Raw genomic sequence first — 15828 nt, 5'->3', positions numbered from 1 at the left:
TGTCATAGGTTCCAGTCTTCCAGGCCTTCTCAGGAGTGGACATACCTTTAGGAAATTATGGATCTCCATCACTTAAAAGAGCTTTATTGTTTACATTTTCTGATGCTGTTTTAAGCTCATGATATAGCAAGGCTTTCCAGTTATGGGTTTCTGTAGAAATTAAGTAATTTGTGGTAGTATTTTGTAGCTAAACAAATAACAGCACTTAAGGTAGACCATCTGTAGCTGAGCAGTAGATAATTGTGTGTAATTCTGAGTATATTTTTCTGTTCTGTTTTCGTTGTTTTTATTTTTGCATCATTATTATTTCTAGGTATTGATTCTGAGAGCATGGAGCAGAAGACATCTGAAGAATCTGTAGAAGATGTGGTAACAGGGCAGACTGTGTTATCCTCCACAGATTATGATTCCAGTTCCAAAGGTGAAAGCTCCGTTACCATTGAGTCAGGTTCTGCACATGCTAGTGATTCAGAAAATTTTGGGGATTCCCTTCCTTATCAGGATGCTTTAGCAAAAGAAAGTGAAACTGTTAAAGAGGAGGAGACAGACCAATCCAAAGATATTCCACCTGAGTCTTCAGAACCTGCAGCCAAGTCCGTTGCTGATTCAAGCAAGGACAATAAACACAAGCTGAATGACATATTAGCTGATTGGAGAGAAGACATAGAAGCATTTGAAAGAATGGAAAAAGATGAATTATGACCATAGCCAAACAGTATCGTCTGTAGCAATGTTTCATTTAAACTTAAAGAAAATAAACCACACCCACTGCCTAAAGAAAACAAACCACACCCACTGCCTAAAGGGAGATCACACCCCAAGTATCAGATTGTATAGGAGAACTTCCCAGAGAGAATTTGAATGTTGTGACTGCATGGGAATTCAGTCTTTTAAAGGTGGAATGCCTGTATTTTTTTCAAGGAAAACACACACTTTTAATTTATTGAAACTTGATAACAATATACAGACACTGAAAAGAAAAATCACAGCCTCACTTTGCCAGATACTTTTTTAAATTTTAGTTAATTTCTTTTCTTGTTTCAGTTTTATTGTCTAAAAGTATATATGATAGATCACTTGATCTGTCATGGTACAATGTTTATTGAAGGAAAGCTAGTGAATGCTGCATTGTTGGCAACACTCGCTGCTCATATGTATTTTTCTTCTCCTATTAATAGGGAGAAAGGTGTAGTCAATTGTATTACTAATTGGTTTTAAGTATTTTTGTTTGCACATCATATGAGATATCTTTATATAGTAATCTGGAAACAATTGAATTGCTGTACACAAACAGTTCACCTTCTTGTAAAAAGAGAGCTTCTCTAAGGTCACTTTTTTCTGCTGTAAAGTTAAACTTTGCACTTATATCTTAGAGGTTTCATATTCTGATGCTTTAACAGTTGTGTGAAATACCAATTGTTGCTTTCTTTCGGCTCACCAGTCCTGATTTTGACTGTATCCCCACAGTAATTATTTTAGTTGCGAACTTTGAAGAAGGTCCTGTATTTCTTTTTCATTGAAGATACCAAGTCTTTGTTTGCTCATGTGTCCTTTTTTTATTTAAAAATCCTTATTCAGAGCTAATTTATGTTGGTGTACTTACGTTCATAGAGCCTCTGCAAAGCAAAGGCTGGTAATGATTCAGTGAGATTTGCTTTACTAGGGATTTTGAGGGTATTAGCTCTAATTGGGTTGCTCCCCCCCAAGAGCTTTAGGATAATATCTTCTTTTCACATTTGACTCTGTTGCATTCTTTTTTCTTTCACTGTTTTCCTATCACTATATTTCTTTTACTTTACTTTCATTACCCCCCAGTAAGTGCAGTCTTGTGTCCATCACCATCTTTTGTTGGATTAAACCTCATCCCAACAAGTTCTCCAGTGGTACAACATGTGAAGTTGGTCCTTTCTGTTTCTTAGATAAGTCAAGAGTGGTGTCCTGTCTGTTCTGTAATCTGGACCACAAGGAAGAAGTGAGCTGCTCACTGTCTTTGAAGAAGGACACCCTCTGGTGTTTTTATTCCTGAGAGACTTTTTTTTTCAGTTTCATGTGTGTACCAGCATCCCAAACAGCCATCTTTTATTCTTTAGTACTACTGGCATCCATAAATGAAACTTGTATTATGGCAACTCATTTGTGTTAGACTTTCATACAAGCATTTGAACTCAAATACCGCCCTGTTCTGTTTGGACTCTTTAGCTAAGAAACGACTGCCTGGTCTCCCAACCCCAATTTCTTTGCCAGTGACACCAGCTAGCTTTGCTAAAGTTGAACATCCCTCTCTTCACAAGAAGCAGTACATTTTTTCTCCCTGAGTAATACTACCTCTTGTTTTACCTGGTGGACACCCACTCCAGCGCACTACTGCCAAACAACTTCTTTGTGTGCTGCAGCCACACCTGCTGCTTTTTGACCACCAGCATTCTTCTTTAGAGTGGCTGCATGCCCTTTGGCTGAGTCCTAAATGCCATCAGGCTCACTTGTCTTCTCTGAGGATGACTTGAGGTCAGATGCTACACTGCAGCCACCTTCTTAACATCTTTCTGGAACATGTTAACGCAGAACGTGTGTTCTCATTTTATCACCCTGATTGGAAATGGTGAATCTTTTTAGCTTCTGCTCAGATACCCCCCCAGAAGAGTGGTACCATGTGCACACAGTTTTGCCGGGTTTTCCATCCAGTTTTGCATAGTGGAAGGTGCTGCCAAAGTAGTAGTTTTTCTCCAGTTTCCATCAGCTGTGTGCATTTCTACACATGGCAGTTGGATTTATACCCCATTACAGACACCACAACTTGATAGGAAGGGGGAACATTAATGAGGTGCTGTGCTTCAGAAAAGATTACACAGAGCTCTTATCTGCCCATTCTGGTGGTTGTGTACAAGGGGATGTCCAAGGTCTCGTGAAACCTGTCAGGAGAGGAGAGCTAGTCAGATTTCCACAAGTCAGAGTAAATTATTTATTTATTTAATATTTATTTAGTTACTTGGATTAGTCCCTCTAGGTCAATGGCCTCTCTTCAGGGGAGACCCAAGGTGATATTCATAGGAGAAATTTGGTCAGGGTATCGGGGAACTTCCCCTACTGTTTGTGATGCGTGCCATGGGATCTTTTACATCCACCATAGCTGTGATCAACTGAGGCAGATGGAGCCTAAGTTTAATATCTCATCTGCATGATGTCTCACTCAGGAGATCAGCACCCTTAGTCAAAGTGTTTTCTTTAAAAAAAAAAAAAAAAAAAAGTACAAGTGTGATTTGCCTAGTTAGCAAAACACAGCATGTAAGTAGACATCTCCTAAGATGATAACTTCTCATTTATCAGTCCGTATGCTTTCTAGGTTTAATACCATCACTAGTTTGCTTTCTATCACAAGATGCAGGTTAGTAGGTAGTCTGTTTGGGTCAACTCACCAATTTAACAAATTACAGTCCCTCCAAAAAGGAAAGGGTTAGTACTTTTTGATCATCCAAAGTGAATAGTTTAAAAACTCTTAGTGCAGCAGAAACAGCGTTTATTAGTTGGCAAGAATGTGTGTGTGGCTAGACATGTTATGGTCCCCATGACTGCTTGACTAGGATTGATGTCCAAACTGCAATCACTATTGCAGTATTCCCAACATATGGATTGTCACTGCTGACATCTGGCTTGGGTACCAAAGCTTTACCTTCCTGAGGTCATATGTCCGATGCATGACCTCACCTTATATGCTTAGGGTATAGAGATGGACATACGAGTGTGGATTTTCAGACGGTCTCACTGCCAACCTGAACGTAGGTTGTGCATTCATTGGATTAATCGCCATTTGGTCGTTGCTACCTTTGCTTTGATCATTTAACCATATAAGTGTCCCATTTGAGAACCTTCCTTTTTACTTGCAGTATTTTGTTGAAAGTTGTTAGATGTTAGCTAGGAGAAGTGCGAGTGCGGAAGGCAAATTCCATACAAGAACTTGAATACCAAGTGCCTGGAACACAATCACAAATCTTGCTCAATCCTGTCAATTGTTCATTCTCACAGCCCATAGTTTCAGGCCTTCTTCTCTCAACACCTTTCTAGAGACTCCACATCTTAAACACTTGGCCCAGTCCAAGATGGCCAAATCTGCATCTTGGATGTTCCTCTTCTGTTGAAGAAAAAAAAACACAGCAAGAGTAACAGCCAGTAGCATCAACAGATCCAGTGAACTCCACAGGAGTAAATACAAGAGTAAAAAGCCACTGAAACCACGGACCACTCTAAAATCCCTTTAATTGTCCAGAATAAAAATCCACAGATAATCACAAATCCACACAGCAAGGTAAAAATCCACTAGTTATTACAAACTCCACGTGCTGAAGAAAAAGTTAGAGGTCTAGAATGGATTTGCAGTCCAACATATCAGATGCCAATGTACCCATTGAGTTTCCAGAACCACAGTACACTGTTACCTATAACTTGTCTGCTACCAAGATCCTGTCTGAGGCCTGTATGGGTCCTGAGACCTTGCATCCTGCTGATACGTCCAATGAACCATGACTCATCATTTCTGATTGACCTCGTGGCTTTCCTCAAATTTTAGTTAGTGGAGAGATTCCAAGCTGTTTAATAGAAGTTAGACAGGGTTCCAAACCTCTGCTTTTCATCCAGGTGGACGTCACGCCTAAAAAGAAAAAAGCAGTAGACTTAGGGATATGGCCTGTCCCTCAGCAACTAGAGAAAAGGAGTGGATAGATTTCTCACAGGGGTTGTTTAAAGGTATTATGTCCTTGAAACCTCTCTTCTTTCGGTTTCCAGAACCACATGCTACTCCTCAACAACCTGCATTGTTTCCCTCTTCTTCTGAAGAGGGTTGGGAGGGTGGCCTAATGGTTAAGGTGTTTGCCTTATAAACACAAGCTGCAGGGTTTGAGTCTCACAAGGGATAATTGGCTAAGCTTAAAATGGCTTGCAAGGACAGTTAGCTTAGTACTAATCTATGAACCTATGAACCTGTGAAGAAGAACAAGACTACGATTCTGAACATTCTGTAGATTATTCTCAAAGCTGCAGTCACCTGGACAAATCTCTTTGGACAAAGAGGAGTCTCTGTCACTGGATTCCCCTACCGAGGAAGCTTCCTGTGGAGAGACTATCCAGAAAAATACAAAACCTTTTGAATGGCAGTCCACTCAGATCTCTGATGTTCAGTAGAGGTATTACAGCCCCTTGGAAATGGGTAGCACTGCTCCTTCTCCAGTCCTTTTTGTCCTTGAGGCAATCCAGGAAGCCATTCAGTCCACCTCTTCTGCATTTTACTACCAACTACCAGCTCCTAAAAGACCACAGGTTTTACAAAGTGCCTGATGACCTAAAGTACCTATACAAGAATTCTGTGGCAGACCTCTCTGGAGTATCTCTCTCTCTCGCTTCAGATAAGCCCTCTAAGCTTCTGCCCACTGCTAATGCCCTACTTACGTATAAAGATGGTAAGGCTATGGATAGATGGGTAAAGAAGGTTTGCACTTCTGCTACTCTCGCTTTTAGGGCAATTAACTACGAGACTGGAATGACAAAGTACTTGATCTCTATCCTACACTCCTTAAATAAAGTTATGCTGGACCTTCCTACAGTAGAGTCAAATGAAAAAATGTAGAACCTACTATCCCAGGCCACAGAAATAGCCAGGCACAGCATTAAGTCCAGTAATGATGCTGTCGATGCTTGTAGTAGTGCAGCTGTCACTGAGTCTGTTATTCACAGATATGCATAACTTCACAGTCAGGCTATCCCTGAGAATTCAAATCAAAATGTTCTGAAACTCATGGAGAAATACATACTGTTTGGTTCTCAGGCTGCCAGTCTGTTCAGTGCTGTCCAAGACCAAGTTAAGACTATAAAACACTGCAGTCAGATTCTACTCTCCTTTGTTTCTGATACCAAAAATCTACCTCATTCATTAGAATGGATCCTAGGACATCTCAGAAACAAAGAAAAAAGCTTAAGAAAAGGTACTCTAACAAACCTAATAAGGAATGTGCAGCAGGGAGGCCTCCCTTTGGAAGCAAAAATCTGTGACTACCTTTGTAGCACCCCTTCCCCTATCCTTGGCCTCATTACTCATCTTTTCCAAAGACTGTCACTCTCCTTAGCCAGGTGGGAAGCTATTACCACAGACAAGTGGTTTCTCTCCATCATCAAGGATGGTTTTGCCATGTTCTGGAAAAATATTCTCACATTGAAAGGCATGCCACAACCTCCTCAAAAATAAATATCCCTTCTGGTCACCATTATTCAAGTGCTCTTGAATTAGGGCACTATTGAGCAAGTTCCAAAGGACTTCATTGGAAAAAGATTTTACTCCAGGAATTTTCTACTCCAAAGGAAAGGAGGACAGTGGAGACCCTAAACACTTACTTGAAGGTACCATCTTTCAGAATGTTCTCTCTCTTCATGCTCTTATGCCTTTCATCCTCCCCAGGCTTTCTTGGTATCTCTAGATCTGAAGGACACCTACTTACACCTATCCATTCATCCTTCTTGCATGAGTTTCCATAGGTTTTCCTCTGGCGTCTTGCATTTTCAGTTCACTGCTCTCTCTTTTGGTCTTTCCACAGCTCCAAGAGTGTTCACTAAGTGTCTGTCTCCAGTAGTAGCTTTCTGTTGCAGCTAGGAAATCGATTTTGTCCCTACCCGGACAACCTATTAATCCACACTGTAACTCCAGAAATTATTCTTCAACATCTGCACTTCACCCTTCAACTTCTGACAAGTCTGGATTTTACTATAAATTGCAAAAACTCCCACATGACTCCTACACAGGACCTGGTTTTCCTGGCCTGCAGACTGAGCACAAAGAAAATGCATGTCTTCCTCTCCCAGGAGAAAGTTCACAGTCTGTCCATTTTTTCCCCCAAAATCTGTCCTCCACAACGCATTGCTTAGCAAGGGAAATGCCAAGAACATTGGGGTTTATGGTTGCCACCATTCCTGTGCTCCCCCTGGCCAGACTTCATGTGAGGAAAAAACAGTGGTACCTGAAATCTGTGTAGTCCCAGCACTGTCACCCCTTGGACACCTTGATTCCCTTCCTCCTTTGTCTCAAAAAGAAGCTGCTTTGGTGGAAGGGATATGCCATCCGAAACCCAAGACTGACACTCATATGACCTCCTTTTCAACAGATTCACACAGATGCCTCATGTGAGTTGTGGGGGACATGGACAGGATCACACTGAGTGCAGGGCAAATGGCATGGCAACCTCAGTTCCTGAAGAAACACATCAGCATGAAGGAAGTGAATGCTCTTCTTCAAGCTCTTCAGACTTTCATCCACCTTTGGAAACCTGGGCCACTCCTGATGTACACAGATAACACCACAGTATTGAGTACATAGACAGGGAGGCACCAGGTCTTTCCAACTGTGAAGGTTATCACGGGAGGTATGGATCTTTGCCACCCAGATGGATGTCAGTCTCACAGCCACATACATCCCTTGTCAGGAAATTGTGCTAGCAGGCTCCCTAAGCCACTCCCTGAAGGACCCCTATGCATTGACGTTAAACAGAGGTTTTCCAGATGATCACCCTTCAGTGGTGCACTCCTCAGACTTCTTTGCATCACCAACCAACCATCAGCTTCCCCATTTCTGTACCAGGGACTGTTGTCCTACAGCCTGGAGGGCAGATGCCTTTTCTTTCCAGTGGGCAGGAAAGTTACTCTGTGCTTTTCCTTTGCTGCCTCCTCTTCCAAAAATTCTTTTCAAGGCACAAAAAGAATCCCTGAGACTACTTTTACTGGCACCCTTTTTGCCAAGGCAGCATTGGTTTCCCCTGAAATTTCACTTGACAAAGGGTAATCACAGAAAATACCTCTACAACCAGACCTAATAACTCAACAAAAAGGATTGCTACTCCACCCAAATCTTTCATCTGTCAGTGTGATATGAATGGTATAATTTTAATTCCTCAAAAACGCCTCCTCTCTGAAGTGGTTGTTCAAGAACTACAGCAAACTACAAACTGTAGTGTTGATAACAAAATAGCTGTTGCCAAGATATGTGAGATGCCATAAATTGTGGATGTGTTGGTAGACTATTAAAAGGAATGGACAGGGATTTAGTAACACAGTCCTTTCATGTAGAAAAAATGTAATTAGTAGAAATATATATGGCAGTTTGGTGGAAAGAGTTAAAGCTGTGGGCTGTAGTTCCAGTGGTGTAGGGCTTTATTTCCTCAACCTTCATTTGCTTACTGTGTGACCCGGAGCACTTAACCAGACATTGCCCCTGGGTCATCCCTAAAAAGGAACTGTATCCAGTGGTACCTACATGGTTAGCAAATAAATATTATTTCGTATAACTCTTCCCCTTTTAAACATTTGCCAAACAGTCACAGTAGCAGGGGAAATCTATGCATCACTGCATGAGTATGCTGATGTGTGGGTGGGATTCACAGGCATCGTCAACTGTGCATCACTGCATGAGGATGCTGACTTGTGGGTGGGATTTGCAGACTTCATCATTTGTGCATCACTGCATGATGATGCAGATCTCGCATACATCATCTGTGCATCACTGCATGAGGATGCTAGCGTGTAGGTGGCATTCACAGACATCTTCGCTGGAGCACTTGTGCTACTCAGAACTGATGCCGTTCAGAGATATGCATACTTGGCCTGGAACTGAATCACATTAATATGTACAGTGGATATAAAAAGTGTACATACCCCTGTTAAAATGCCAGGTTTTTGTGATATAAAAAAATGAGACCACAGTAAATCATTTCAAAACTTTTCCCACCTTTAATGTGAAAAACAAACAAATCTGTTAGGGGAAAAAATATAAAAAATAAAACGCATACAAAAAGCTGGTTGCATAAGTGTGCACACCCTTAAACTAATAATTTGCTGAAGCACCTTTTGATTTAAGTACAGCAGTCTTCTTGTGTAGGGGTCTATCAGCATGGCACATCTTGACTTGGCAATATTTTCCCACTCTTCCTTGCAAAAGCACTCCAAATCTGTCAGATTGCAAGGGCATCTCTTGTGCACAGCCCTCTTCAGGTCACCCCACAGATTTTCTATTGAATTTAGGTCTGGAGTCTGACTGGGCCATTCCAAAACTTTCATTTTCTAATGGTGAAGCCATTCTTTTGTTGATTTGGATGTATGCTTGGGGTCATTGTCGTGTTGAAAGCTGAAATTCCTCTTAATCTTCAGCTTTCTAGCAGACGCCTGAAAGTTTTGGACCAAATGTGACTGGTGTTTGGAATTGTTCATAATTCCCTCCACCTTGACTAAAGCCCCAGTTCCAGCTGAAGAAAAGCAACCCCAATGTATGATACTGCCACCACCATGCTTCACCATGGGGATGGTGTTCTTTTGGTGATGCGAAGTGTTGTTTTTGCGCCAAAAGTGCCTTTTGGAATTGTGGCCAAAAAGTTCAGCCTTGTTCTCATCAGACCATAACACATTTTCCCACATGCTTTTGGGAGACTTGATGTATTGTTTTGCAAATTGTAGCCGGGCCTGGATATTTTTCTGTGTAAGAAAAGGCTTCTGTCTTGCAACCCTACCCCATAGTCCAGACATATGGAGAAAATGGGAGATTGTTGTCACATGTAGTACACAACCAGTATTTGCCAGAAATTCATGAAGCTCCTTCAGTGTTGCTGTAGATCTCTTGGCAGCCTCCGTGACCAGTTTTCGTCTTGTCTTTTCATCAATTTTGGAGAGCTGTCCAGTTCTTTGCAATGTCACTGTTGTCCCATATTTTCTCCACTTTTTGATGACTGTCTTCACTGTGTTCCATGGTATACCCAGTGCTGTGGAAATTTTTTTTTACCCTTCTCCTGACTGATACCTTTCAACAATGAGATCCCTTTGATGCTTTGTAAGCGGTCTGCGAACCATGGCTTTTGCTGTAGCAGGCAACTGAATAAATGTCAGGAAAATCCTACCAAGACAGCTGAACTTTATTTGGAGTTAATCATTCTCTTTAATTGTTGGCAGGTGTGTACCCAAAAAGACTGAATGTTGTAATTAAATCAAAAGGTGCTTCAACAAAGTATTAGTTTAAGGGTGTGCACACTTATGCAACCAGCTTATCGTACTTTTTTTATTTTTTATATTTCTCCCCTAAGAGATTTATTTGATTTTCAATTGAATTGTACAGGTTATAGGTCACATTAAAGGTGGGAAAAGGTTTGAAATGATTTATTGTGGTCTCATTTTTTTATATCATGAAATAAATGGCATTTTTAACAGGGGTGTGTACACTTTTTATATCCACTGTAAATGTTCATCTCACCTAAGCAAGTTGAAACAGCTGTTCAGGTAAGCACTCTATAAACCTATGCAACATTGCTCCCTTATAGACACACACACACACACACACACACTCTCTCTCTCTCTCTCTCTCTCTCTCTCTCTCTCTCTCACATAATGCATACACATACATGTATATATGCATGTGTACGTGTGAGCTTAAACTAATTCCAGGAGGCAGCATTTGGCACTGTTATATTTTTCTGGCTGGAGCTGTCACACTCTGCTTTGTGTTATCAGATGGAGTAGCAACATCTCACTTGTTCCTATGCTGTATTCCTTTGACTGGAGCCTTGAATTAAGATGAGGGTGGACTGGAGCAAATATATTTTGCATTGCACATTACAGCACATGGAGAAGTGTCATACATACCTATATGCACGTGCTCACACACACACCTACAGCCATATACATTCATTTACACACAAACCAAAACTGTATTGACAGTCTGAATAGGGCAAAGCATTGTAACTTTAGCCTGCTCAGACACTTCCATTAGGAGGAAAACGCTTACACTTTTATAATTGTTGCACTTCTCCACATGAATCTTCTGTAATATGGACTATGAATTTTATAATGCTGCAAGAATCACTGCAGAGCAGTATAGTAAGAGACATAGGAGCTTGATTTGCATAGACTGCACCTGCAGACCACTTAATTTGCTTGTGGTGCCGGACTCTTCTGAATCACAAGTCCTGCAAGTGACTTTGCATGCTATGCAAAATGTCTGTGAATATCAGCCCTAGCAACTAAAATGGAGATAAGCATCAAGTGCAGTTTCATTGTCACTTATTGTATTACTCTGACTCTCCAGCATCTGCCTGACATACCAGCCTGCTTCTATTCCCAAAACAAAGATACCAATCTTGAAATACATCCCAACATTTTTAAAGATAATATTGTGGATCTGCCAGTAGGAGGAGCAGATCACTGGCAAATAGTGCAACCCTAACACTTTTTAGTGTGTTCTATGCTGTAGTTAGGTCAAAGGCAAGCACTATCCTAGTATTAATTACTATTGGTTCTGTGGCTAAGAAAAAGTAAGGGGACTACACAACATCATTGATGCATTTCTTTGGAATTAGGGGTTTGGAAAGATAAGGGCACAACTGGATAGTAGCTGCTGAGTCCTGATGAATGGCTTGAATGGCAGATATGAAAGTGTGTGGAAAGGCAAAGGATTCTAGTATTTTAAGGTAATAAAGTCTTATTACAGTACCTTTCTGAAAAGACATGTCTCAACAAGAGTTGAGTACTAACCAAAACATAGGTGGTAGGGAATGATGTCCTGACCCTGCGTATGAGCAGTTGTTATTACTGATGCAGGGGTCTGTATTATAAGATCGATGTTTGAAAACATTGAACAACATATGGTCGATGTCTTCAAACACTGACCTTATAAAAAGACAAAAAAAGAAAAAAAGTACCCTAACGGCTTTAAGTAGGGGAGCAAGCCCCCCTGCACCCCCCACGTGGGGGGCTGCACACCCCACACACCCCCGCTACTTAAATATACCAACTCCGAGACCGCACTACATTGCAGTAAATGGACATCTCCCCTTACGGAGATTTCCGTTTACACGCTCGAGATTCTGAGTGTTCGATATCCCGTGTCGACAATGTCAGATTCGACATTGTCGGCTTTCAAGAATTTAATATAGACCCAATGCCAGTGTGCAAATGGAAAATTCATGTACTTAATACATAACCCCGGTGTGCAGTGTAATGGTGTGAGGTTTACTGCTAAGGGAAAGCCAGAGGAGTAAACACATTTCACTATGAATAAATTACAACCTAAACCACTCTCGGGCTGTGTATTGTAGGGTACTGTTTTGCTCTGTGGCTATTTCTTTAAGGCTGCAACATGTAGTTTTATGTGCAGGTAAGGCTCTGCAGACAGTGCTACTAGATTCAGATTTAACTTAATGCACAGTGAGTTCCTTTTCGTGGCTGTGAATGCTGTAAGGTAGTGTCATATGATCGGATTGCTTTGACTGATAACCTATACACAAAATTAACAGATAGCATTTATGAAGGTAAGTTGTCCACAGTAATTAGGATTTCATGTGCATTTCTTCTTTTGACAAGTTACATGAGTACTGAGCATGCACAGTCCCACAACCTTCAGTTTTCTCATGACTTGGAAGACTTACAGAATTAGGAGTACAAGTTCTGCAGAAGGTATACATAAAGGGGAGTGTCTTGGAATTATGGAATAACATGATGAGCAGTGTCCATCTGTTAGTGATCTTCAGTGGTACTTGTCAAGTCGACTGAAAGGAAAGTCACTGGAAGTTGTTTTGGTACAGATGAAGCTGGCATTACACAGAATTAATCTCCGGGCTTTGCTGCATATTCCATTTCACTGACTAAAGGAAATGAGTTGTATAACTCCCCAGCCTAATATCTTTAGCACTTTAAGTTAAAACATTGTAGTCATTCCATGACCGCTGTATGGAAGCATTTTAGTTATTTGTTTACATAAGTGTTTTAAGACCCTTTCTCCCAGTATCCTTTTTTTGCCCAGTTTTGTGCAATTGCCACATGCAACAGTTGGGTAACAGTAAACTCAATGACTTGTTTTGTTTGGATTTCCTCATGGTGCTACAAGAACGTAAACTGTTTCATGAAACAAAACAGTGGTAGTGTTACTAGAAATGGATATTACTGCATGTGCATGGATCTTACTGAAATGGATTTTCATGTTATCCCACAAGTCATATTAATGAATGCCTTTCCACGGGATGATCTGCAAGCAGATGATGATTAAAGCATTTTGTTATTTCCATGTTTTTCCTTTGGCCACTTGCAGCATGTTATATTTACCACATGAATTATGATTAATTCAGCAGCAAAACTGTAATAGGTTTATTGCAGAAACATACTTTGTTTTCCTGTAGTTTACTAAAATGAACAGAATCTTCTGGTTTGAGTGATGGCCTGTTTACAAATGTTCTGCCAGCAACTGTTGAGGACAGCATTCTCTATCCCATTTGCTCCTATGTCTTGAAACTGACTTTGACTAATCCATGTCTGCCTGCCTACTCTGTTTTTATTTGCATTCCTGACATTAACCTGACCACTGCAGTTGCTTGATGTTTCTCCCACAGCCTTCTTCCACACTGATCACCCCCTGTGCACATAGGCATGTCTTTTGTTGGGAGGACCCCTTGAGGTTTCGAGAAGCTGTGCCTTGCAGCTACTAGCACTAAATTAAAGGAAGAGGGTTGTCTGTAAGAGGCACACCCAGACAGTTGGGGGTCCTCTCCTTGTGGTAGCCACTAAGGATCCCCACTCTTGGGAGTGTAATAGGCATATGAAGTCAGATTTGGACGCAGTATGCATTTGCATGTCATGTATTCAACCTTTCCTCTCCCCCAAGTAGTGCTGACTGTGCTAAGCATCTGGATTCCACTAAATACTACACAGTCAAGGGCAAATCCCATGCTGTGTATTGTAATAAGAGAACATTCCAGCAGTCCCTTCCAGTCTTAGATTTGTTCCTGAGTCTTGGTTACAAACAATACAGACAGATGTTTACGTCAGTGCGCCTTGGCATGATGTGCTGTTATATACTGTTTACACAGCTATGTCTGTAAATGCACATACTCACCAGAGGCCTATTAGGCCCAAATACATAGTTAAGTATTTTTCAGACCGTTCTGTTGCTGTTGTATTTTTGTGGGTTTGCTGTGTCCCATGTGTTACTGTACTTATAAGTGTATATTTCAAAGCAGCATTGCTTCAAGCTGACAGTTGTTATGGGTATGATAACTGATACTAGTTAGGCTCCTTAGTGTGATTGATAGGCTTGTAATGAATATGGGAAATAGCATTCAGTACTATGACCTGAGATTGACATCACAGGCTATTGAACTGACAGCTGCCAGATTACTATTGTGCATATGTTGTGGCTGGGGCTGCTAATGTCATGCGAGGAACAGTAACAGACTTGTTATACTTGCTAAGGTCACGAAAATCATCATATTTTGCTCTGGCAAGTGGTAGCGTGGGTGTAGCAACTAGTAGCTGATGGTGGTTTGGGCGTTAGGTTATATGCTTAACTATTCTAGAGATAACCATAGGGAAGCTCTTCTTTAACTGAAAAATTTGTCACGGTCATTGAGACCATACAGTTGGACTAATTTTCCAAATATGTAGTCATACATAAGTAACTCAACATTATCCAAAGCTGTCATTTCTCCATCAGCTACACACTTGTAACCAAGTTAACTGTACTCTTACCATGTGACTGCTGTGTTTTACAGTTCATAGTGATGTAGTGTGATGAAGCTGTGTATTGTCACATTCTGGCACATTTCATTAATGGTAGCACAGTGATGCACAGCAGCATGTGACCTTGTAGAGACATCCTTGGCTATCGCAGGCTATCTAAATGGGTTTGTGTAATTTCATTAGCTGAGTGATGAACGTGAAACATCAGACATTCACACAGCAAATGACCTTTAAGTCAGTTTCCTTTATTAGTGTGAACAGTAAATCAGAAAGAAGGTAATGGATGAAGACTGTTGGTACATTTCAACATCTGCTACCCCGTGATGCACTTAAGAAGTGAGCCTATTTAACTTTGCAAAAACTGCATGAATACTGGAGGTAACTGCACCCTCATCTTTTCACAGCACAGCTGTCACAATCCTGGCCCGGATTACCCTTAGTGTACTTTGACATCTTTTGGTATGCTTATACAGCTTATTTTAAAGCTGTTTATTGGGGCATTGGAGTATCACGTGTTTATTTTTTCAACATAGGTGATAGGATCAATTCTGTAAATCTGGTATGGTCATGTACAATCTTTATTCCATTGCAGTAGCATATTTCCCCTGAGCCTTGAAACATTTCATGTAGTGCTACTGTTTGCCAGCCATTACTGTTGTAGTTCTTCCAGAATAAACTGGTGGTACTCTCACTGAAGATCTGAACAGGCTTTGTTTATGGAGAGAAGAGCATACCTTACTGTTAGCCCTTTGGTGTTCTAAATGTGCCCTCAAAAATGCCTCGGATACACTGCAGGCCTCTTCTTGTACAGCAACTGGCAAGAACACCATATGGTAAATGCTATGCACCAGCAAGCTCAGGGGAGAAGAGACCAGATAAATATTTTCCTGCAAAATTACTTGCTCCTTTAGGTTGTTTTCAATTCTACAAGATGTGGACCAGTTTTGAGTCATTTATCTTTTATTATCTCTGCCTTTTGTTGAATTTAAAGGTAAAAATGAGGCAGTGCATCAAAAAAAGAACATTCCAAAATGTTTAGTTTACTCATAAAGCATTTTACGAATACACATTCATTTTTGCTTCCATTTTCTGGCACTCCATTCCACCCTTAATAGTCTTAAAATTATATCAGATGTTAAGTCATTTTGGTGCAGGGTGCTTCTTAATTGCTGGATTTTTAATTGCTTTTATTATACACTACATTGCTGAACTAAATAATAATTGTTTTTTCTTATTTTAAAATCAATGAGGGGCTTCTTTTCTCTGTGTCATTGAAAAGTTATATGTTTTGTCAATGTTAGTGGTGGGTTA

At 40.7% G+C, this 15828-nt stretch overlaps 1 protein-coding gene across 3 annotated transcripts in view; it reads left to right on the top strand.

Moving 5' to 3' along the window:
- EDEM3 (ER degradation enhancing alpha-mannosidase like protein 3) overlaps nucleotides 1–4134 on the top strand; it is a 1015437-nt gene extending 1011303 nt beyond the window's left edge. For all 3 annotated transcript variants that reach the window (XM_044085305.1, XM_044085306.1, XM_044085304.1), the window contains one exon: nucleotides 314–4134. In XM_044085305.1, the coding sequence (XP_043941240.1) occupies nucleotides 314–702 (389 nt within the window). In that variant the 3' untranslated portion in view covers nucleotides 703–4134. The remainder of the gene's footprint in view (nucleotides 1–313) is intronic.
- Nucleotides 4135–15828: the final 11694 nt, after the last annotated feature.

Source organism: Protopterus annectens, chromosome 10.part0 (genome assembly GCF_019279795.1).
Source record: "Protopterus annectens isolate FY-2018-M chromosome 10.part0, PAN1.0, whole genome shotgun sequence".
Taxonomy (NCBI): Eukaryota; Metazoa; Chordata; order Ceratodontiformes; family Protopteridae; genus Protopterus; species Protopterus annectens.
This window is presented reverse-complemented; position numbering and strand designations above follow the sequence as displayed.